General features: G+C 44.0%; 2 protein-coding genes across 5 annotated transcripts; one reads left to right on the top strand and one right to left on the bottom strand.

The window, feature by feature from the left end:
* Positions 1 to 4,077: 4,077 nt before the first annotated feature.
* LOC136521251 (F-box protein At5g67140-like) lies at positions 4,078 to 10,595 on the top strand. Of its 4 annotated transcripts, none has more exons than XM_066514951.1 (5): positions 4,098 to 4,370; positions 4,483 to 4,629; positions 4,763 to 4,889; positions 5,719 to 5,817; positions 10,092 to 10,595. In XM_066514951.1, the coding sequence occupies exons 1-5, from the start codon at positions 4,234 to 4,236 to the stop codon at positions 10,290 to 10,292; spliced, it is 711 nt and encodes a 236-aa protein (XP_066371048.1). In that variant the 5' UTR covers positions 4,098 to 4,233; the 3' UTR covers positions 10,293 to 10,595. The 4 variants fall into 4 exon arrangements, with proteins under 4 accessions (XP_066371051.1, XP_066371050.1, XP_066371048.1 ...); XM_066514950.1 differs by having other exon boundaries at positions 4,102 to 4,370; positions 4,754 to 4,889; XM_066514954.1 differs by lacking the exon at positions 5,719 to 5,817 and having other exon boundaries at positions 4,078 to 4,370.
* Positions 10,596 to 11,918: 1,323 nt separating this feature from the next.
* LOC136520118 (caffeoyl-CoA O-methyltransferase 1-like) lies at positions 11,919 to 13,456 on the bottom strand. The gene is made up of 5 exons (XM_066513520.1): positions 13,223 to 13,456; positions 13,005 to 13,084; positions 12,760 to 12,904; positions 12,507 to 12,638; positions 11,919 to 12,415 (listed from the first exon to the last, which is right to left on the bottom strand). Exons 1-5 carry the CDS (start codon positions 13,343 to 13,345, stop codon positions 12,122 to 12,124), a joined length of 774 nt encoding a protein of 257 aa, XP_066369617.1. The 5' UTR covers positions 13,346 to 13,456; the 3' UTR covers positions 11,919 to 12,121.
* Between the last annotated feature and the right edge of the window lie 9,797 nt (positions 13,457 to 23,253).

The following is a 23,253-nucleotide window of genomic DNA, read 5'->3' as shown; positions in this document are numbered from 1 at the left end:
ACATCTAGTTGGTGGCATACGGATTTACACACCGCATCATAAATCCAAATTTATCAAACTACAATCATATGGCTCCTCCGTTGTAGTTAGTACATGGAAATTTGGCCCTATAGCCAAAACATTTCCCATCTACGAATCGGTAATGTTTTGCACGTACCGATATCACCACCGCAGCATACATCAATGGACATTTTGGAGATCTACACGAGGTATCATTATCCATCATTCAATAATACCTTATATCTCTTCTTGGGGATTCATTCATTGCCCGTATGATAAATACATCTTTAAGGAAGATTCTAGACATTAGGGGGAGATACTTACCACACATAGAATGCCAGGAATAAGAAAGAGAGTATCACTATTGATATTCAATCCTCATATCCACGTACCAAAGAATCTAAACCAACAGTTCAGAATATCTTATATTTGCAACACATTGCAAATAGTCTGCCAAATGCATTTACTTGTCATAAAGTTGTCACCAAATCCGATTCCCGTTGAATGTGCCAAAAAGAGTGGAGGTACCTAACAAAACCACTCAACTCCTGAATCTTAATAAGAGGGGGAGAAGTATGGCCACGTGGGGATACAACTTCTTGCAAGCATTCTCAGATTAGGGGGAGAGAATTCTCCAAGACAGTACATGCATATCAATATAAAGTTGATAGACACTATGGATATTTACTATCCAAAGCCTATGGATATTTAACATCCAAAAGCCCAGCACAACTTGTGCACAAATTTAGACGCTGGGTCATTGGAACGCCCTAACTCTGTTATTATGGGAAATTACATGGAGTTTAAAGGGTTAATATTTCCACATGCTTAATTGGTTCCATTGAATCAATCATACAAAAGTCTACAAATTGTTGACATATACTCCTCAAAATTGCCATACACCTTATCTGGATCCAGACCATAAGTCCTAAGCAGAGTGTTCAAACACTTATATTGGGTCAGCTAAAGGTGGCAATTAAGGAGAATTGCTTTCACTCAATAGTGGGAAGTCTTTACATTTGTAATGACTCCTCACAATGTGTTCCCTATGGAAGCATTATGGATTTCTCGAATCCACAAGGTGGTGAAATAGTGAGAGCTTGTAGCATATGGTTTCACGTAGAGACCTAGCATAACATACCCATTGGTATATGTGGAAATTATATTCCTATATCGATAATTGGCAGATCAAAATTTGATTTGGATAGATTCGGATTATAAGTCCCAAATGGACTTTGTATTTTGAATCAAAACATAAACCACAACATATATTGGTGTACAAATCAAGTCACTCCATGACTTGAGATAGTCAAGTTGATTGTGGTACTACTAACTAAGTGAGTTCCTTTCATAGAAGGATGTCTCCCATCTCGATGATTTCACCTGTGTGGCCATAGTAAAATCCCATTGGATTTTATACATCTCATATGCCATATATCAAAACAGGTAGTCATCATATAAGGCAGACTTTAAGATGTAACATTTGGGTAAAACCAAATTATGCTTATGTCTATAGCTTAAGCATGTACATTAGTCATACAATATTCAATTGATATTGTCTACCAATATCCAAATAATATTGGATAATCATACTATCAACACTAATGGTCATTCAATCCCTAAATATGGATCAATATCCATTCAAACCTTGGGATGATAACCTTAGTGCCATCAAAGCACTTATGTATCTTGCATATCGCAATAGGCATGATATTACATTTACAGATACTTGCTATAGCTTGAAATAGTGCAACTTCTATAACACCAAAAGGTGGGAGTCAAAAAAGATATCCATAGATATCTATTTGACACAAAGGATCTTGATTTATTGTTATATAAATTAAGATATGATCAAAGTGGAGTATCGAGGTACTAGCTATCTAATCCCCATAATGCTAGACCGTATACTGATGTTATAGTGGTAAAGTGCTCATGGGTGTCATCATCTTGACTCTAGTGGCTACTTTCACTTCTCATTCTAAAGTATTACATGAACATGTATGACTTCATTGAATGATCAATTTTGATTCCATCGAATCACTAGGCATTATCTTCAAAGATAATTGGCCTGTTCGCTGGTTGGTTTTTGAACTGATAAGTCCGGCTGGTGCTAGTTTGTTGTGATAGGAAAAATACCGTACCATGACTGATAAGCCCTAGCTGAAACAAAAAAGCGAACAGGCTGAATGCAACTTGTGTTGCTTGGATCGATGTAAACATGTTATATATGAGCAATATCACTATATTGCCTTATATAAATGTGTTATTCTCACGAAAGTGAGGAGATAAACACCTTGCAAACTAAATTAAGTGATAACTCCATGAGATTTATTCACAAAGTCCCTACCAATTTCCACATTTTACAATGTATTATTGAGATTGGTATGCGATGACTTTGAGAGTTGCAAGGTTTAGGGGGAGACTTCTCTTGAAGCTATAACCTGTTCAAAGCATCATATTGTACTCTTTTCCTCTATGAGTTTTTCCTTACACAGATTTCTCATAGAAGGTTTTTAGTGAGGCAATATCAATACAAGTTTATATGTCATATCTCTTATTTTCCCCACCGGGGTTTTTATATAGGGGTATCTTAGACATATACATATCATATCTTATGTTTTACCCGCAGGGGTTTTTGAGAAGATATCAAAGACATATAATTACAATTATGATCCTCAGATCATATTTATTGCTCTCTAAACTTGGTTATGAGTTCTTCCTTCCGAGGTTTCCCATATAAGTTTACAATGAGACAATAATCGACATATGCATATCATTTTCTCCTTATTTTTTTCACTGGGTTTTAAGGATTTTTAATGGCATATCTACACATATTTCTCCGTATTTTTCCCACAGGATTTTTGAGAAATTATTCAATATATTGATCAGTGATGGACAACGTTATTGATAAGGGGGGAGTGTTATGATTCACTTTATCAGTGATCAACCGCTCTTTTAGAAGATACCCTTTCAGAAATGTCCTTTCACATGTATATATATGTACAACCGTGGATCAACAAAGGAAATAAGTTTGAGAAAATTTCCTATTTGACACTAGAAAAACTTCTACTCTCCTATTTGACATCCAAACATAAAATATTTTCTATTTGTCACCCTTTTTGTTTTTTCTTTTGTATTTGACACTTCTGTCAACTCAGTTAGCCAGGACCGTTAACTTTCCCTATGGGCCAATGGGAAAGGACTAAAATGCCCTTCAGCAAGTAGACTAAAATGCTCTACTTTAGAAAAATTATATTATTTTTATACGACGTCGGATGAAGATGATTTTTATATGAATCTTTTAGTTCTCGATGAGATCTACAACTTTCTACTTTTAAGTTTTTTCATTTGAGATCGTTAAGATGCTCAAAAAAAATAATATAATATTTCAGGAGCATATTAATCGCGTACCAGGGCTCGTCGTCTTAGAAAAATCATAACTTTCTTGTATGGCATCGTGTAAAGATACTTTATATATGAAAATTGTTGCTCTCGATGAGATATACAACTTTTTAGTTTTAGGATTTTTCATTTGAGGTCATTAAGATGCTTAGAAAATATTATAAATTTTCAGCAATATATTAATCGCGTACCAAGGTTTGTCTTCTCAGAAAAATCATATCTTTTTTTATATGATGTTAAATAAATATACTTTTTATATGAAAGTTATATATTTTGATGAGATCTACAACTTTTTAGTTTTGAGTTTTTTCATTTAGAAAAACATAGAAATGTAAAAAAAACAGCAAATGAAACATCATGACTAGAAATAAACAATAGGGGCAAAATGGTCTTTTGGAATCGGACTTAACACCGGTAGAGCTCTAAAGTGACGGAAGTGTTAAATAGAAAAGAAAAAAATGAAAGAGGTGACAGATAGGAAAGATTTCGAGTTTGGATATCAAATAGGAAAGTAGAAGTTTTTTTAGTGTCAAATAGGAAATTTTCTCAATAAGTTTCCACTGTCATTTGTCTCTTGAGTGTCTTACTTTACATCAAGACACTCACGCTAAACAGTCCACATGATCGGCTCACCCTCGCGCCCCCGCGCAGCCGAATTCCCGCGCCGCGCCCGCGTCCACTCGTGTCGCGTTCGCGTCGCGCTGCACGCATCGGTGTCACGTGACGGTGGCGCCGCGGTGGCGACCTGACGGCTGACGCCTACAAGAAGCCGTCCGCGCCGCGCCTTTCCCAGCTCCCCCCGCGCGGCGAAGCTAGGGAGGACCGGAGGAGATGGACCTGGACAAGCAGCGCCAGCACGACGGCGACGGCGACGGCGCCGCCGCCGCGGAGGCGGACATCGAGCGTCTCCCCGTCGACCTCCTCGCGCACATCCTCTCCCTCCTGTCGCCCTTCCGCGACCTGTCCATGTACGCACGACGGCCGCGCCCGCCTCCTCATCTTTCTGCTGTTCTGTACTAGTACATGTTGTCATGTGGATCAGATTCCCTCTGCTCTGTTGTTTTGCCGTGCCGTCGTCAGGGCTGGGGGAGTGAGCCGGAGGTGGCGCTGGGCCGTCGAGCGGGTGCTGGCCTCGCGGCGGCGGCTGAGCTTCGCGGGCCAGCGCACCGGCAACGACACCGCCGCGCGCCTCATCCACGCCGCCGTCAACCTCCGCGACCTCGACATGTGAGTTCACCGGCCCCCGGGCCCCATCTCTCTCTCCGCCGACGGCCGGCCGACCGGACGGAGGCTCCTTTGCTGAAAATTCAATCCTTTATTTCTTCCTAACGCTGTCTCCCCGTTCTTGGAGTTCACGAAGCTGCTGGGGCTGCCATATTACCGACGAAGGCTTGATCAAGATTTCGTCCGCGGATTGCGTCGCCAACCTGACGTCCATATCGCTCTGGGGATTGGCCGGCATCACCGACAAGGGCGTGGTTCATCTGGTGAGAACGGGAAGCTTCCGATTAGCTTGTAGATGCCGCCTTTTCACTATTTTTTCAGATTATTAAAGTGATGAAGAAGTCAATAGCTTTGCTCCACCCGTTTCTAAAAAAATGATGAAAATTGAACGGAAATGTTTCGGCTATTTTAGTTGTCATGATTTTTTCAAGTGTACGAAAGCGAAAAATTTTTGGACATTGAATATGTGGAGAGATTCGTATGTTACTTGATTGGATGCTGACTTGTGCTGCAGAAAAAGTTGCCACTTTACAATTGCATAACTTGTCTTGCTTTGCTTTCTACTCATCTGCGGATAGTTTTATTCATCCCCCCCCCCCCCCCGGATCACGTACCCGTGGATTAGACTATTAGGTTGTTGCTTTCAGAACGATATAACATTCAGAATGATGCATGTTTGCCAATATTTTTAGATTTAACATATTGTGCTTTTCATGAACTTGCCTCTTTATCCGTGAGAAGAACGTTTGTTGACAATTTGATCCACGCCACTAAGCGTGTCCTTTGAGGCGTTAGTTGCCATTATAACTTACCTTCACGTTTTCTTAGCTTTTTTCTTTGCCGTGTACCTGTGTATTCGTCTATTAGACTTTCTGAATGACATGTTAGAACTATCCACACATCTCATCTGCAAGACAAAAGTTGCCAGTCTTATCAGCCTGGCTTATCAGTCATGGTACAATGTTTTTCTCTCACAACAAATTAGCTTCAGCCGGCTTATCAGCCGCATAAACCATCAACCGAACAGGATTGTTAATCCTAACTGCCATCTTAACAAATTAACAATTGTGGTTTTGCCAAATCTCCCTACAGGTTTCAAGGGCTTATTCTCTGCGGCACCTGAACATTGGTGGAACATTTATCACAGATGAATCCCTGTATGCAGTTGCAAACAGCTGCACAAATCTGAAGGTGTGCCTCTCTCTCTCTGCTTTTTTTCCCTGAATCCCAAGTACTTCAGTTAATGCAAGATCACATGTTTACGCAAACAACAAAAACTGACAAAACACCACATGAAAAATGGGTTTAGGAACAGTCCAAACCTGTTGTTTGAAGATATTTCAATTATGACATTCTTATGGTACTTTGAGTTTAACTAGTTAATGAAGAAGAGGAAAACGTGGAAAAAAATGTAGAAACTTGGTTTGTTGGGCCTATCACAGAACATTGCTGCATTTATATTATGTTCGTAGTCCATGAGCAGGGGTAGATTGGTTATGACTTATCATGTATATAGGTGATAAATGATGCTAGGTAGCAATTGAGAGTTCTTTTTCTAATTGTTCAAGCAAACTGGATGTGCACACAGTAACTGCATTAGCAGACGTGATGCTTTCGTTCTCTCTCTCTGTGGTTGTTCTCAGAATTCAGAACACCACAGCTTTAGCAAAAAATGAGGTTCAGTATCAGAGTGGTTAGGTCTGATCTGTTATCCTTAAAGAGATACAGGAATATACCATCGCTGTACTGTTAGTTACATCTCTTTGACGAAGATAGATTCCTAGATACAGAGGAGATGCATGAATAGAGGCCTGGACCATTTTGTGCCTAAAACTCTGGGCCATTAGATAGTTGTTTACAGTTGTTAGCTTTCGTGTTTTTTTTACCTCTGCGGGTTATCGTTGCTCCATTGTATTTCCCGGTCTAGGTTCTTCTTTTTAATATAATCGAAAGTTTTTTTGCCTGATTTGTTTTAAAAAATGTGCCTAAAACTCAGGCCATTTAGAGGCGAAAGTAAGGTTCGCTAGGCTGTGTTCTGTGTTTCGTTAGCTTTCAGTTGCAGTGCTAATTTGAGCTGACTTCTTCGATGCAATGAAACACAATTCTCTTGCGTGTTCAAGAAAGACAAGTTGATCTTAACAGCTGTGTTTGTTGCCATGACATTCTTACGGTACTTTGAAATAAGTCGGTTAATGAATAATGATGAAAGAAAAACGTGGAACAAATCAATGGAGACTTGGTCTGATGGTCCTGTCATAGAACAGCGAGTCATTAAACTTAGGTCCGGGGGGCCATCAGCTGGGCAGATACTTGTCGTGCAGTCATGCAGATCGAGGTGATCGATGCTGCTAGATACTGTATTGAGGTTTTTTCTGGTCAGGATCTGCAGGCACGAGCACGACCGCCATGCTGCTCTTTGTCCTGCACGGTGCCTTTCGTATCATCCCTGGCTGCCACAGCACATAAATGTAGGCTGCGAGTAACAGGGCTTCTCTAATGCTTTGCGGTTGTGGGGGTTCAGTTAGCTTTGAGTCAGTCCGATAGGGTGTTGAGTGTTGACTGGAGTTATGTTGGCTGCCATGCTGATTCCTGAATCCTTGTTTTGGAGAATAAAAGATCCAGTGGCTCAAATTCAATTGCTAGTTAGGTCAAGAACAAAAGATCCACTAAATCAAAATTCAGTTGCTAGTTAGGACAAAAGTCCCAAAATTCAGTTACCAGTTTGATCAAAATAACCTGAAGGAGCGCAGATGCAGCCATGGTGGGACGACAGCGGACGGGATTAAACCCGTTCCATTGTTTTACTTTTTGTCCGACCATTTTCGTATTTGTAGGTCTAGTGTTTGATTGGTTGTCTGCATTAGCCTGTATTCAAGCTTGTACTAGGCTCTGTTCGGCTTACCCCATATTCGATTTGTTCGATTTTTTTTTAGTCGGAACAGTATTTTTCTGTCACAACAATTCAGCCGGGAACAGTGTTTTTCAACCGGTTTCAGCCAAAATTCTGCCAGCCAAACGGGGCTATAGTTTATCCATGTTTTATTGCAGACTCTTATATAATCTTGCGGTGTGCTCAAAGCAATGACAATGTAGCATTAGCTATTACACCAATTTTTTTTGTATTAGACAATGCAGATTTACATAAGTTGATGGCACACAAAAATAAAATATTTCAGATTCTCTAACTTTAATAGAAATGAGACTTCTAATAAAACATATAACTATATATAAAAGATGACTATGTGTAATAAAATGCAAACAAACTAACACAATTTTATCAGACGCTGCTTGTCTACACAGGATAAAAACACGAAGGTACTACATACTGGCTTAAATTGTGCCGCATAAAGTCTAATATAGGCTAAACTCATTCCAGGAGTGGCATTGTCCTATCCGTTTTGGCAGGATCCTGTTTTGAGACAGAAAAACACTCGTATTCCTTTTTTTTTCCTATTATGCCGCAAAAGGGAAAAGTCCACATTACCTCTTTCAACTTTCGCGAAAGTTCGTTTTTCCTCCCTGAACTTCAAAACCGGGCAAAACACCTCCCTCAACTTTTAAAACCATTCATCTTAACTCCCTGTCTCTGTTATAAGCAGTTTTGAAGACGGTTTTATCTTTTTCTTTTTTATATATTTTGATTGATTTTTTGAAAAATCATAGTAAATCACAGAAAAATCATAAAATAAAAAATTCAATTTTGTTGGACTCCACATGAGGAGATCGACACAGTGAACATATAATAAAGTTTGTGTTGTGACTTTAGATCTATACTTTTCTGTAATTAATTGGAATAATTTATGGCTATAGTTTCTATGGTCCAATTGTAATGAAATTTTTATGGTGGGCTAATTATTGTATACTTAAATTATAGTACAAATTTCATACTCATTGGATCATGTATAGCGTAGTTATAGATTTATTTATATTTAACAATCATAAACCTAAATAAAATCTATAACTAAGTTATACATGATCCAATGAGTGACATTTTTGCTACAGTTTAAGCATACAATAATTAGTCCACCATAAAAATTTTACCATAATTGGACGATAGAAACTGCAGCTATGAATTATTCCATTTAATTAAAAAAACATAGATCTAAAGTTACAACAAAAACTTTATACTAAAGCATACCCTATTATATATTCATTGTGTAGATCTACTCATGTGGAGTCCAATAAAATTAGATTTTCCATTTTATGATTTTTCTGTGATTTACTATGATTTTCAAAGATTCTACCAAAATAAATAAAAAAGAAAAAGATAAAACTGCCTTCAAGACCGCTTATAACCGTGCCAGGGAGGTCAGATGAACGATTTTAAAAGTTGAGGAAGTGTTTTGCTCGGTTTTAGAGTTCAGAGAGAAAAAACGGACTTTCGCGAAAGTTGAGAAAGGTGATGTGGACTTTTTCCACCGCATAAAGCTGGGAAAGGCCCAAGAAGGCAAGAAGAGCAAAAGATCCGAACACCTGCTCGGCCTATGCCATTGTTGACAGAATATCGTCGCCAGTCCTCCGAGGGGTATCCCACAAAGGTAAATTGATCGGCACAGAGGCGTGTAATCAAGAACAAGAAGGCAACAGAGACACACGAGTTAGACAGGTTCAGGCCGTCAGTATGACGTAATACCTTACTCCTGTGGTCTGTTGGATTGTATTGGTTATCGTATGATATTGCGTGAGTTTGGAGGGGGGTCCCTACCCACCTTATATAGTCCGGGGGTAGGATTACAAGTCGGTTAGATCTGAGAGATAACCGGAAAGTAATAACAAATTACAGAAAATCATAGGATCATACGTATCCTAACAGATCTCATAATATCTTTAGAATATCTTCTCGGTGTCTTACGAGAGACGCCGAGCAGAGTAGGGTCCCGTAAGACTTTATCTTATGGGCTAGGCCGTTTAGGGACGTAGACCATGTAATCTGTCGTACCCCCACAGCCACGTGATGTCACCAGTGGCTTTCTCCACATTCTGGTGCCGTGGTGCGTCGCGCAGGGACTAGTCAAAACTCTTTATCTTCTGCTCCTGCCCAGCATGGCACGCTGTAATAGGAAACAAGGCTTCGTCAAAACTACTACTACGGCCTTGTTTAGTTTAAAAAGTTTTCTCAAAAAGTGTTACAGTAGCCATCACATTGAATCTTGCGATACGTGCATGGAACATTAAATATAGACGAAAAAACTAATTACACAATTTGGTTGAAAATCACGAGACAACGTTTTGAGCCTAATTAATCCATAATTAAATACTAATTGCCAAATAAAAACGAACATGCTACTGTAGCCAAATTTCTAAATTTCGTCCAACTAAACACAGCCTACAATTCGTTGCTGCTGCCAGCACAATCATGAGCTTGGTCAAATACGTGCACATAATGCTACAAATTTCAGATCTGGGTGGAGTCGTTGACCTGCTTGCATGGTTGCTTTTATTTATTTCCATACATGCATGTGCAGAGCATCATCCTGTGGAGCTGCCGCCACGTGACGGAGGCCGGGCTGGTGGCGCTGGTGAACAAGTGCCGGCGGCTGGAGTGCATCAACGTCGGCGGGATGCGGGTGCCGCCGGAGAGCTTCGTGGGCCTGCTTTCCATCAGCCCCGCCCTGCAGATCAGGTCCATCCCCCGCATCCTCGACGCCGGCGTGCAGGCCTCCTGATCCACATCCATCCATGCATGCATGCATGAACGACAAGGATTATTGTATCTGTATCAGTTATCATTAAGCCTGCCATGAACCCACATTGTTGCCACTGGTTTTTCATGGAAAAAGAATTGTCACAATGGATTCATTCATCAAATTAAGGATCAACGTACGTGTGTGTGTTCTCGTGTTGCCATATTGTTGTTGTAAAAAGAAAAAGATACGTTGTCTTGATTCTATCTTTTGTACATGTATACATTTTACACAGAATAAAGAAATTGTACCGCCACTGCACCACAGAAAGTGCTATGACACTCATATATCAGCATCATACATGTTAAGGTTAAGTGACACTGCAAGTGCAAACATATCTCAGACTCGAGACTCAGACTGCTGGTTGGTGAACTTTCATTCACGGACTTAAACTCCGCCATCAATTTTCACATGTTCGCTTGGTCATATCAGCCAGACTTATCAGTCATGATACAGTATTTTTCTCTCACAACAAAACAACATCAGCCGGCTTATAAGCCACAGAAACGATCAAGCGAACAGAATGGTGACCTGACAAGAAAAATAAACTGCATATGGTTTACTAAGGCTTCATGGTACTTAGGATCTTTTCTATTATTTACAAAACTGAAAATCATCGCAAATAGATTGCCTAAAGTCTTACTTGGAGACCTACTTTCCACCAAAGATGATGAGGTTCAAGATGTTAGCGTCTCACCAACCATTCACCCACCCCGTGAGACAGGGACGCCAACCCAACTCCGGCAACCGGTTTGGCCTGCCTCCTCCTAACTGTCCTGGAACCCACTCTCTGTCTCTCTGATGAGATGGCTTTGATTTCCTTGCACGCCACTACCGGCGGTGTGTGAATTGTGATGATAAAACTGCTGCTATTGTGCTATGCTTAGCTGCTACTGCAACTGCTATCCCTGGCAAGCATGACTGACTCACTGACTGACTGACAAACTGGCGTGTTTCTGCAAGTTTCTCCTTGCCAAAACTATGGTCTGTCTGTCTACGAGAGTAGGACTTCTCTGGATTTCGTTGCGATTTAAGGCATTGGATGTTGGAGTTGGACTTTGAGAAGGGAAAAACAGATGCTTTTTTCTTTCTAAATACTGCACTGCGTTATCGTTGATTTTTCTTTTGCTTTTGTTCGTTCTATCCACATCAGCACATGGGCACAGGCCACTGGCCACATGTGCACTCAACTTGAGCTAGCTAGCTCTGATACAGAAGGTTCTGTTCACAATCATGTCGTTCGGCAAGGTACAGATGCTATACTAGTAGCAAATATCTGCACGGAGGTGTCGCTGTCGGTGAATCGGTGAACATGTGAGGAACTGGGTTTGAGGTTTGCCATCTCTGTCAAAAGATGGAAGCATCCATCGACTGATGGGGTAAAACTTCAGAGCGCGCATGAACTGAAATGTACCAAACCAGAATCGGGTAAGAGCTGTAGAATCTAGGAGTAGATGTAGATGTAGATGAATGCGAAACGCACCCAATTTGGCAGCTTGGGTTTTGACCAATTCAGTAATTAATCAGGATTTGGACATGCACAAGGAGAACGAAATCATTCACAATACTATAGGTACAAGTATATACGTAGTAAAATACTAAAATTGATTGGTAGTATTATCCATCTCGAGATTTACGTATTGAAATGGCGACAATTCCCAAGAAGAAGAAGGAAGAGGACAATAACATTACAGGGCCAAGAAAGAGCCAAAAAAAAAAAAAACCGGTGAATAATTAATGCTGCGCGTCGTCTATGGTATGATTGGAATGGGGATGTGGCGGCGGCGCCGTCGGTGGCCAGGGCATGCTTTTCACTTGACGCGGCGGCAGAGGGTGACGCCGTCGCCGACGGGGAGCTGGCAGATCTCGACGCGCTCGTCGGCGGCGAGGGCCTTGTTGAGGACGAGCACGAAGTCACGGTAGAAGCGGATGTACTTGCGCATGGGGGCGTCGTCGGGGAGCACGACGGAGCCGTTCCACAGCGTGTTGTCGTAGCCGATGAGGCCCCCCAGCTTCACCAGCTTGAGCAGCCGCTCGTGGTAGTTGAGGTAGTTGTCCTTGTCGGCGTCCACGAAGACGAAGTCGAACGACCCGTGGTTCTTCTCCTGCGGATTCGAGATGGAACCTTCGTCAGGACTCGCTGTCATTTCAATCGCTGGATGATAGATCTAGCTAGCGGGCATTCTTTTTTCGTACGTCTGCGATGAGGTCGTCGAGGACGGGGAGCGCGGGGCCCTCGCGGAAGTCGATCTTGTGGGCGACGCCGGCCTTCTCGATGCAGGGCAGGCCCAGCTCGTAGTTCTCGCGGTTGATGTCCATGGCCAAGATCTGCGGGACGAGCAACAGAGAGAGGGTAAAAATCCTTCATTTATCAGTGGACCGCTAGCTGCTTCACCTTCATCAGGGAGGTGAGTGGCATGCAGATCTGGGAAGAGAGGGAAGAACCGACCGTGCCGTCCTCCGGGAGGGCGAGCGCGGTGGCGAGGAGGGAGTAGCCGGTGTAGACGCCGATCTCCATGGTCTTCTTGGCGCCGATGAGCTTGATGAGCATGTTGAGGAACTGGCCCTCGTCGGCGGAGGTCGTCATCAGGTTCCTGCACGCCACCACAGGACGCCGCCATGGTTTCCAGATCAGATCGGTCCAGCAGGTCCGTCGGCTCAAATCCGCGGCACGGATCGACACGGGAAACGTACCATGGGTGCTTGGCGGTGATCTCGCGGAGCTCCTTCATGCTCTCCGGCTCCCGCGGGTACACGCTCGTGTCCAGGATGTACTGCGGATCCATCATTCGTCCCCCGGTCAGATTGATTCGGGCCACGGAAGATCTAGAGCGCACGCGCGGCCGGAAATGGGGGCACGCACGGCTCGAAATGGGCAGGACAGGCAGTGTGTGTGCTCTTGTTCACCGTACCTGGTAGAGGTCGTCGCTCTTGAGCAGACTCTTGTGGCCGACCTCGGAGTGGCGCGTCTTCTGCTCGCCTTTGGCCTGCTCCGCCGGCGCGGCCTTGGCCGCCTCGGTCGCCGTGGTGGCCATTGCGGGCAGTGCTGACGAACGAGTCCCTCCCGGAGATCTGGGTGCGGGGCACTAGCTGGCGCGTCGGCTACTCGTCGGGTGTTGCTGGCTGGATTGACCGACCTTGCCTGCCGTGCCGCCGGGGCGGCTTATGTAACGCGCGGCGGCAAGGCGAGGCATGTGACTGGCTGCCAGGTGGCGAGCGCGAGCGACGGGGTCCGGGCCCCGCGCGTCAGCGAGCGGACGCGGTCGGTGTGGCACTGTGGGTTTGGTTGGTGGGGTGTGCGCGGGGGTGGGTGGCGGCCGCTGGGGCGGGGCGGGTCTGGCCGATGGCCGGACCCGTGCGGACACCGTCGCGGCCGTGCTGTCCTGTCGAGTGAGCGGAGAGGGTGGTTGGTGGGAAAGGGACGCGCGCGGGCGCGGCTGACTCTGACTGCCGACCTGGCACTGGCAGAGTCCTGGGCCCGGCGGGGCGGGTTGCTTCCTCCGGGGACCCGCGTGGTGGTCTCCTTCCTCTTTCCGGGGAGAGAGCAGCGAAGCCCGCAATTGGTGCCTGCCGCGGCCCGCGGGGGAACGGACCCACCCACCAACCCACTCTTGCTTTCCGTGCACCAATCATCATCCATCGGGTGGTTAGAATCGTGACTCGGGAGGTAGCGACCGGTACTCTACTATACTCTGGCACGGGAAATGGAGTGCCAGTGCGCGCGGCATGACCATCGTGTTCGCGCAGCATCTTGCACAGTTGCACCGGCCCATAAATATACGCAACTCCTGCCGACTTTTGTGGTGGCCTTGGGCTGTATGGTCCAGCTTGGACCTTACCATTCGTCCAGGGAAAGAAAGGTTGGACTTTAGGACGTCCACCGACAAGTCAACAGTACAGTTATAGTATTTTAGTGGTGCTAATTGCTCCAATTTGGGGGAAAAGAATAGGTAAAATTTAACCGATTGAGAAAGACATGTCCACTTTGAGGAGACGAACGAAGGCACGTGAGAATGAATGATGCATACTGGCTGGTAAATACTACAGTACAAATGAAGGGACTAGCTTTCACGTTGCTGTTTTCTTATACCTGTCTCAATGCGAGTTTTATGGGCATTACGTCAGCTTATAAATAAAGAGAGAGATGAAAAAAAGTTTTATGACATAAAATGAGTTTCACAGAGATGAAACTTATTTACACCGGTTCCAGCACCAGAAAGTCTTGGAAACAGATTTGTGAAACTCCCACGAATAGAACCTTACTGGCACTAGCTGCTGGACGCTTCAATGCGAGCCAATCATCAGGGCGAGTAGTTAATGGTGCGTGTATGCATGCATGAAGTTGCCCAGATTAATGTCCCAGGATTCAGCCCTTGTTTAGTTCCACCCCAAAATCCAAAAAGTTGCTATAGTACCTGTCACATCGAATGTTTGCGGCCCGTGCATGGAGCATTAAATGTAGACGAAAAGAAAAACTAATTACATAGTTTGGTGGGAAATTGCGAGACGAACGTTTTAAGCCTAATTAGTCAATGTTTGGACACTATTTGCCAAATAAAAACGAAGGTGCTACAGTGGCCCCAAAATCCAAATTTCGCGAACTAAACAAGGGCTCATCTTGTCACGCCTAAGAAAGTTGTCCGAAGGGAGCAGAAATACAAGGCAAGGCAAAGTATCCCTGTAGGGCACAGGTCCTACTACCCGTGCTATTGTTTTACGAGAATATCAGATATCACCTAAATATTCGTTATGTCTAATACATAATAAAAAATTATGTGCCTAAAAACTAAAATAACTTATAATGTAGAACCGAGAGGTGTTGGTTGTGGGAGCGAGTGTAACACCTCGGGTGTTTAAATGTTAAAATCTGACATGTCATCATATGCATTGCAAAGCATTTGGCATTTGGTGAAAACTTTGATGTGCATTTACTAAAACAAGTTTACATTGGTGTAATGAGTGTTGAATTGTATTGTTTGACTCAAGTTCAAAGTTTGCCTGGGTTTTGAATTTTTCGAGAAAACCCCGCGTTTCAACATGTAAACCCTACCCTGAAAATCCATTTCAAAATCTAAGCATATTTTGGGGTTGGGCCCAAAAGCAAAAGTGTAGAGCTTGGCAAGTTATACAAAGTTTGTTTTTGGAGTTTTTCAAGTTGTTTAGAAAATTTTTGAGTATATCAAAAAGGCGTAATTCGGTAAATTTCCCTATTCAAATTCAAAAGTTCATTTCAAAATCTAGACCGAATTAGGAGATGGTTATAAAAGCAAAGTTGTAGAACTTTTGATTTTGAACAACTTTTATGTTTGGAGATTTTTGAGTTGTTATGAAAATTTGGGAGTAATTTGTGAATTTTGGCGAATGGCAAACTTGTAATTTCGATGAACAGTGTTCACCGCTCAAAGCTACACCGGCGGCGACCTTCGGTTTGCTTCCAGGCGCGGTCGTGGCCGTCTTTGGCGTCGCGCTGGCGCGGTGAAGGCCACAGCGCAGCTTCCTTGTGCTTTCTGAGCTGCTCTATTTAGCCCAGGCCGTCGCCGTTGGCCCCGTTCTCTTGCTCTGTTTTCCCGACACCACCGCCATAGCTCCGGCGAGCCCGCACCGTCTCCCTAGCGCCGCGGTCGTCTTGGTAAAGGCCGTTCTAGTTCCGTCTTTCTCTTGCGCATCCACCCAGCCAATTGTGGTCGGCTGATTTCGCCGGGAACTCGCTGACCACGCTCTTCTTCCTCGCGGCCGGCAGAGTCCCCGTCGAGCGAGCGTCGTCGTGGCCAGTACTCTACGGTGAGCTTCTGATCTTGGGAAGCATTGTTTCAACTTCTCCGTGATGCCGTGGTGCTTAATATCTTGTTGATTGCTCGTTTTGTCCACCACAGCCACTGGAACACCGCCATCGTTATTGCTCGCACCGCCGTGATCGCTGTGAACGCCGCCCTGCTTCACCGTTGCTTCTCCGGCCTTAATTCTTGCTTGAACATGTTCGTGGTGAGCTACTGGACCTTCCCATGCCTTCTGTTTCCCCGTTTTTGGCTTTGTTTCGCCGGCGTAGCACTGCCGTGCCACCGCATCTGCCATGGCCGACGCCAAGCTCGTAACTCGTAGTAATTCGTCTAGCTAGCGCCTTCAGTCGATGCGCCGGGATGATGTGGTCATTTTGGTGCCTTGACCGTCGCCTTTGGACTCGCCGTCGGTGAGTTTGCGCCGGTCAGCGCCGTCGTCGTCGTAGTCAACACGCGGGAGGTAGAAGATGACAGGTGGGGTCACCATGTCAGTGACTCAACGTTCAAAATGAATTTTTCTATTTTCAGATTTGAATGAATAGTGTCTGTTTTTGTTATTTTTGTGTAGATTTATTTAGAGCTCCAAAAATTATGAAAATTTTTGAGTGACTTCTTTGTGAGGTATAGTATTTAAAAAAAATATGAAATAGTGTTTTTCAGTAAGTTTTAAATGTGATAAAAATTGCTCAATTTATTCATAAATGGATTTCCAGGATTTTTCTAGGCTTATTTATTTATCCAAAAATTATGAAACTTGTTTTGCCACTTAGTTAACATGTAATGAACATGTACTAAAATTTTGGGCTCAATTAGAATAAGTTGATTTATTTCATAATTTTGAATTAAATAATTAATTCATAAAAGCAAATAGTAACCTTTAGTGATTTAGGTTTTTTTTGAAATTTTGGATTGAGTGATGACCTTGGGTCATTTGTTGTTAATGATCCTTGGCAGTTGATGTATGTGTTTACGAAAAAGAATTTGTTTGTTTGACTTGCAACTGTACCGCGAAGGAAAATTGTATTCAAATTATTAATTTTTCATCCCTCATCGAGCATCATGTTTCGAATTCCGCATCATGTTAAACATGGCATTGTTATTACGTGTAGTGAACGAAGGTGAAAACGTGGTAGTTAATCAAGCTGTTGAAGAGGTTAATCCGTCTGTTGAGGTCGGGTCGAATACTTGTGTAACGTCGCAGGAACCGGACTTTTCCGTCAACGAAGGCAAGCCCCGGATGCATACAACCCTACCTTGTGTTTTATAAATTAATTTCGCTTTTGCTTTCCGTTACTGCATTAAGTGATTAGGAGTTAAGTAAAAGCCTAATTGTTGCATTACCACCCTTGTTATTCCATATTTACCATATTACCAGTTTTAAACTCGTATATGCCTAGTCTTGCTTAGCTATGCATAGAATGATGAAAGTCGGGTGACTACCTGCCACCCGCAAGTTACAAATGGAACACTGGTTAACTATGTTAACATGTGATATGGGAATGTGGAGTAATAAATCTAGACCGGGCGGACTCGGTGAGTGTGAGCCACAAGACATGGAGGTCTTGTGAGCGGGTTCTTTCCGCCTGTGTCGATTAAGGCACGTCCGTTGTTGAATTGCATGAGGTGAGAATTTGTAGTACTAACCACATACTACGGTAAGCCTGAACTTGGCAATTCTATTACGAGAATGGCTACTCGCGCACTGGGAGTGGAGAGATGGCGGGAATAGCATGTACCCACGTGGCCATGGGCTGGAATGGTGGAGTACTGTGTTCTCGGGTGGCGCGGACCCATTCTTGTTTTAGAGGATCCGAGGGTAGGTTGGTATATGTAGGTCGGGGACCCGCATATGTCGTGTGGTCTGGAATTCCCAGCTGGGTGTTAATCGGTTCGAATCGTCGTTGCTCCTCGGTTATGGAGACTCAACTCACTGTTCATCATCGTAGAATTAATAACCGGAACTTGAATAAGGCTTGTGAAGGTGCTGAATATGAAGTTTCATGATCTCAGTGCGGATCGTGTCAGCTTTGTATATAATTCTTGAGAAGTTTTCTATATAAAGAATGTTGTTAAAAGAGCTTTTACGCAAAAGAACTTTGATCATTGTTAAAGCTATACCTTGAACCCTTGAGCCTGCATTACTGAGTTTATCAGTTAAGATTTCGGTTAAGTCTTGTTGAGTACCTTTGTACTCAGGGTTCGTTGACCCCTTGTTGCAGGTGAGCCTCATGAGCAGATCTGTTTTGGATCGTGCTGCATGACTATCGTTCGTTCTGACGATGAGAATTAAATGTGTGATCCTTGGGCAGGATGTTTATTTTGTGTGTTATGTATATGTTAGTTATGCCACTCTACCACTACTATGGTTTGTAATAATTATGGAACTTAGTTTGTAAGGTTTGAAACAACTGTTTGTAAACTATGTTATTGTAAGACTTCCGCTGATTTTACTCTGGTTTTGATATTTGAATAAATGTTGTAATACTGCAATGACTCTGTAACGTGATCCTGCTCGGAAATCGTGGATGATTCGGGGTTCCCCGAGGACATCCGACAGTCTTTTTAAGTTATTGGAAACATATGCATAAATGTCAAAGGTCGTCGGACAGTGACAGATGCATGTGGGTCCTATAACTTAGGAGGTTCTGCCACAGCGAGGCATGCGCTCCGAGCTCATGCGTGCGCACGAAAGACCAGCGGAGGGAGGCAAAGAGAACATCTGCAAAACGTGACACACCGCATGTTGTCGTGGATACGATGAATGTGGCAACTGGCCACGATGTACCTCTGTGCCTAGCTCGCTTTCCACCTATGTAAGCTCTAGTCAATCTTCTATCATTTTCCAATATGAGACTAATCCGTATTGTACCTACATTAATTACGAGTCTTAGGATTTTATGACGTTATTTTTAAGACTTCAATGTCATGTAGAATAAAACAAAACAATGATGAAACACACACTCTCAATGGAGAGTTTCATTCTACAGTTCCATGGATATTTAATTCGATGACTCATAGAGAGTTGGTAATCGGTCAAGAGAGTTTTATCCCCATGAAACTCATTTCTTCCTCTCTTGTTAAAAACCTTGTCACGTCATCAAATGCGCTTAGGGCATGTACAACGGGTCTTCAGAAAGCCGTCTCTACGATGTATATTTTGCAAAAAGCACCCCACCGATACGAGGAGACGGGGTCGGCGTCGTCTCGTGAGACGACGGGGAAGTCCCGTTGCCCGAGGCCGAGGCGACTTCTCCAGCAGTGTTGTACGGGCGCTGCCGTCTCTAACCCTGAGGGCGAGGATCCAGTGCGCGCGGTTCAGGGAAATCTCGCTCAAGAGATCCGTTCGTTCCAGGCCGCCGGAGAGGCCATCGCGGCAGCGGGCATCTCGTTGCAAGCCGCCGGAGGAAGCAACTGTTTCGGCCATCGCGGTCGTTCGGTAGGTGGTGTCGTGCGCCGCCGCTGCTGCCGGAGAGCGCAGCCTCCGTGGGATTTGGCAAACGTACGATGACTGTTGGTTGACGAGCGCAATCCTGCCCAGCTATGGCATGCGCGTTCTTGATTAATCACTTGATCTTGTAAATCGAAGCTTGTTAGGCTGTTTGGGATTAGTAGAATTGTTCCTTGATCATAGGACTTGATGTCTGATGAAATGTGCTTCATAGAATCAGGGTCGGCCCTGGCATTATGGTGGTCTGGGGCGAGTGAAAATTGGGGGTCTATTCCTAATATATATGTGCAATATTTTTTTCTAATATATAATATAATCATTATATCGATGGTTTTGTAAAAAAAAATATTGTAATTATGTTGCTATGCAAGCGGTAGAGTCTTACCGCATGTGACCGGAAGGTCTCAGGTTCGAGTCGCAGTCTTCTCGTATTACACAGGTGAGGGTAAGGCTTGTCACTGACACCCTTCTCCAGACCCCGCACAGAGCGGGAGCTCTCTGCATTGGGTGCGTCCTTTATGTTACTCTTATTTATCCTTGATACATTTTCTATCAAATAACCACACAATGGTATACACAAATATTTATTTATAGTTGATCTTAGCTACATGCAAAATATTAAATAGCTTAGAGACATAACTCTGTCTGTGAGTTGTATGACCGGTCTTTATACTTGTCTGTATGATAGATTTGAGGCACTTAGAGACGGGCCCTGTCTTCGGGTTGTATATGCCCTTACGTGGTAGCTTATTAAATGCAAATAAATTTCCGATAAAACACCCACTGAAACTAGCCTTAACTTAATTGAATAAAAAAAAATGAAAGCTAAACAAAGTACGCTTGTAAGTAACTTTGTCTGTTTACTGCGTATGGAACTGAGGATTAGGATAAACATGATCGCGACCCGTCACCATTTTTTTTATTCTTTTGCGAAGAGCGATCCATCATCATTCGGTTGTGTTGTGCGTACCCAGTGGCCCCCACACAGGCACACACAATACCGCAATCTGGCTTTGCCGCCCCGCCACCCCCAACCATGGTCCCTAGGCCGGCCCTCCGCCGTCGCCCGGCTCGTCGGCCCGTCACCCCCAGTTCACCCCCAACCGCTGGCCCTCCATCGCCGCTCGGCTAGCCGCCCCGACGCCCCTAGTTCGCCCCCAACCACCGCCCAGACTGGCTGCGGCTCCCTATGCCACTGCTCTACTGCCCACTCTGAGGTCTGCAATTTGGCATATATTCTGAACAATTTGATTGCATTTGAAAACAATTTGACATATATTACTTTGATATTTGTAATCCATTGAAATAATTTGTAAATTTTTTTGAAAATTTTGGCATATATTTGTGTTATTCTCAAATTACATCACTTTGTCCAATAAATTACACTGAAAAAATTATTATAAATATAGTAATAAGATGGTGTAAATATAAAGTATATGAAAAAAAATCTAGTTGTTGGAAGAGGCTAAAACAACACGTTGTTGGCTAGACAGATTCATTCAGCGTGGGCACTGCCACTAACCTCGTCTTAGGCATATCTTTATTCTTGTCGTCCACATGACATGCTTTTTTGTTTTCCCCGGACGACGCTGCGTAGTGCTTGGATGGGGGCACGCCGAGGAGACGGACAAACGGAGGCCGGTTGCGCACGACAAAGGCGCCGCAGCAAGCGTAAGCGTAAGCTAGCGCCCTTGTCCCGTTGTCCGTAGGCGAGGCTACGTGCTGGACTGCTGGTGCTGGAGGCCACTCTAGAGCCTAGACGCCACCCGGCGCCCCGCACGGCACGGTAGCAGGTAGCTCGGCCGTTTCGGACGCGGGCGCGTGTTGGACGGCAAAAACGGCCCAAGAGCGACAGCTGAATGAATAGCTGATACGGGCTGCCATTTGCGCGGGCCACGCCGACGCGCCTCGCGTTGCAGGACAGGAGGCCTAGAGCCGGTTGGGTTGATTGATGCAGTGACATGAGCAGCAGATCACAAGCCAAACAAATTAACAAAACATACATTACTGCAGTTGTCGTGGCCCGTGGTGGTAAAAGACAAGTGTCAGATGCTGCAGTTGTCGCCTGTGATGTGTGATCTTTCTGTTCTAGGAGGAGACGACGCTGATCCAGGTCCTCCGTCATTTATTTATCCGGTTCCTAAATCCTAACTAAACTAAGGAGCTTCGTTCGACACGGTTAGTGAGTCAGTTAGGCAGCGAGGCGAAGCCAAGGGTCACCATCCCCGTGGCACCAAAGGAGCCATTCGGTGTCGCTTTGCCTTACCAGACGCGTGTGACTTTTCAGTGACTCGTGTGGACGGGACGGCCGGGGGCAACAAGTGCGCCTGGTCCCGGACACGCTGAATATTCAGCCGGTTATTAGGACACACTAATGCTTGCCAATGTACTGGCAGTACAACTTGTACCAAATTGAAATTGCCAGTGCGCGGTGTATATAGGAGTAATTACAAGCGACACTGGTGAACGCACTCTTGCATTGCTGTCCTTGCAGGCATTTCAGCGTATTCAGATGTTCGTTTATTGAGTCTCTGTCCCCCTAGACATATGACTGTATGAGGCCACAGCTATAACAATGGAAGCTGCAAAGTTGCTCCAGTGCGGCAACGAGTCAATGCAACGACCAATATGTCATGATGAGCTATATGTTATGAACGGGACGCATAGGAATATGAAGTAAAAAATCAAGCCACAGAGGAGACACACGATTTAATGTGAAAAACCTCTCCGATGTGAAGGGGAAAAACCACGGGCACCAACCAGCAACAATCTCACTATCTCAAGAGTTTTGGGTTACACGCCTATGGCGGCTTACAAGAGAATCAAGTCTCCACGAAACCCTATCAAGGGTGTATATACCGTACGGCCCAAGCCTCCGGCGACGGGCCTCCGCTTCGCTCCGTCAGAAGCCCGGCCTATATCCTGGAGTGAATTTAGAACAACTCCAACAAACTCCACATTGAGACAAATTCATCTTGTATCATAAATCAACCCTTCATCCTGAACATAACAAAGATAGAAAATCACTGGTGCCAACAATAGTCTCTTGGACTATCCAATTAAACCAACTAAGCTTAAGCACAACTCAAACTTAGTAACAGGAACATGCTTTGTCATCATATCAGCAGGATTATCATGAGTACTAATCTTGCATATCTTCAGCTTACCTTCTTCAATCACATCACGCACAAAATGATACTTGATATCTATGTGCTTAGTTCTCTCATGGAACATCTGATCTTTAGTGAGGTAAATTGCACTTTGACTGTCACAGTGCAAACTTATGCAAGATTCAACTCCACAAAGCTCAGCGTACTAACCTTTCAACCAAATTAATTCTTTGCACGCTTCACAAATAGCCATATATTCTGCTTCAGTAGTAGACAAAGCAACAACTGACTGTAAAGTAGCCCTCCAACTTATCTTCAGCTTACCTTCTTCAATCACATCACACACAAAATGATACTTGATATCTATGTGCTTAGTTCTCTCATGGAACATCTGATCTTTAGTGAGGTAAATTACACTTTGATTGTCACAGTGCAAACTTATGCAAGATTCAACTCCACAAAGCTCAGCGTACAAACCTTTCAGCCAAATTAATTCTTTGCACGCTTCACAAATAGCCATATATTCTGCTTCAGTAGTAGACAAAGCAACAACTGACTGTAAAGTAGCCCTCCAACTCACGGCACCATGGTTTCCTTTATCGGCCGAA

The sequence above is a fragment of the Miscanthus floridulus genome, chromosome 18 (genome assembly GCF_019320115.1).
Source record: "Miscanthus floridulus cultivar M001 chromosome 18, ASM1932011v1, whole genome shotgun sequence".
NCBI lineage: Eukaryota > Viridiplantae > Streptophyta > Magnoliopsida > Poales > Poaceae > Miscanthus > Miscanthus floridulus.
This window is presented reverse-complemented; position numbering and strand designations above follow the sequence as displayed.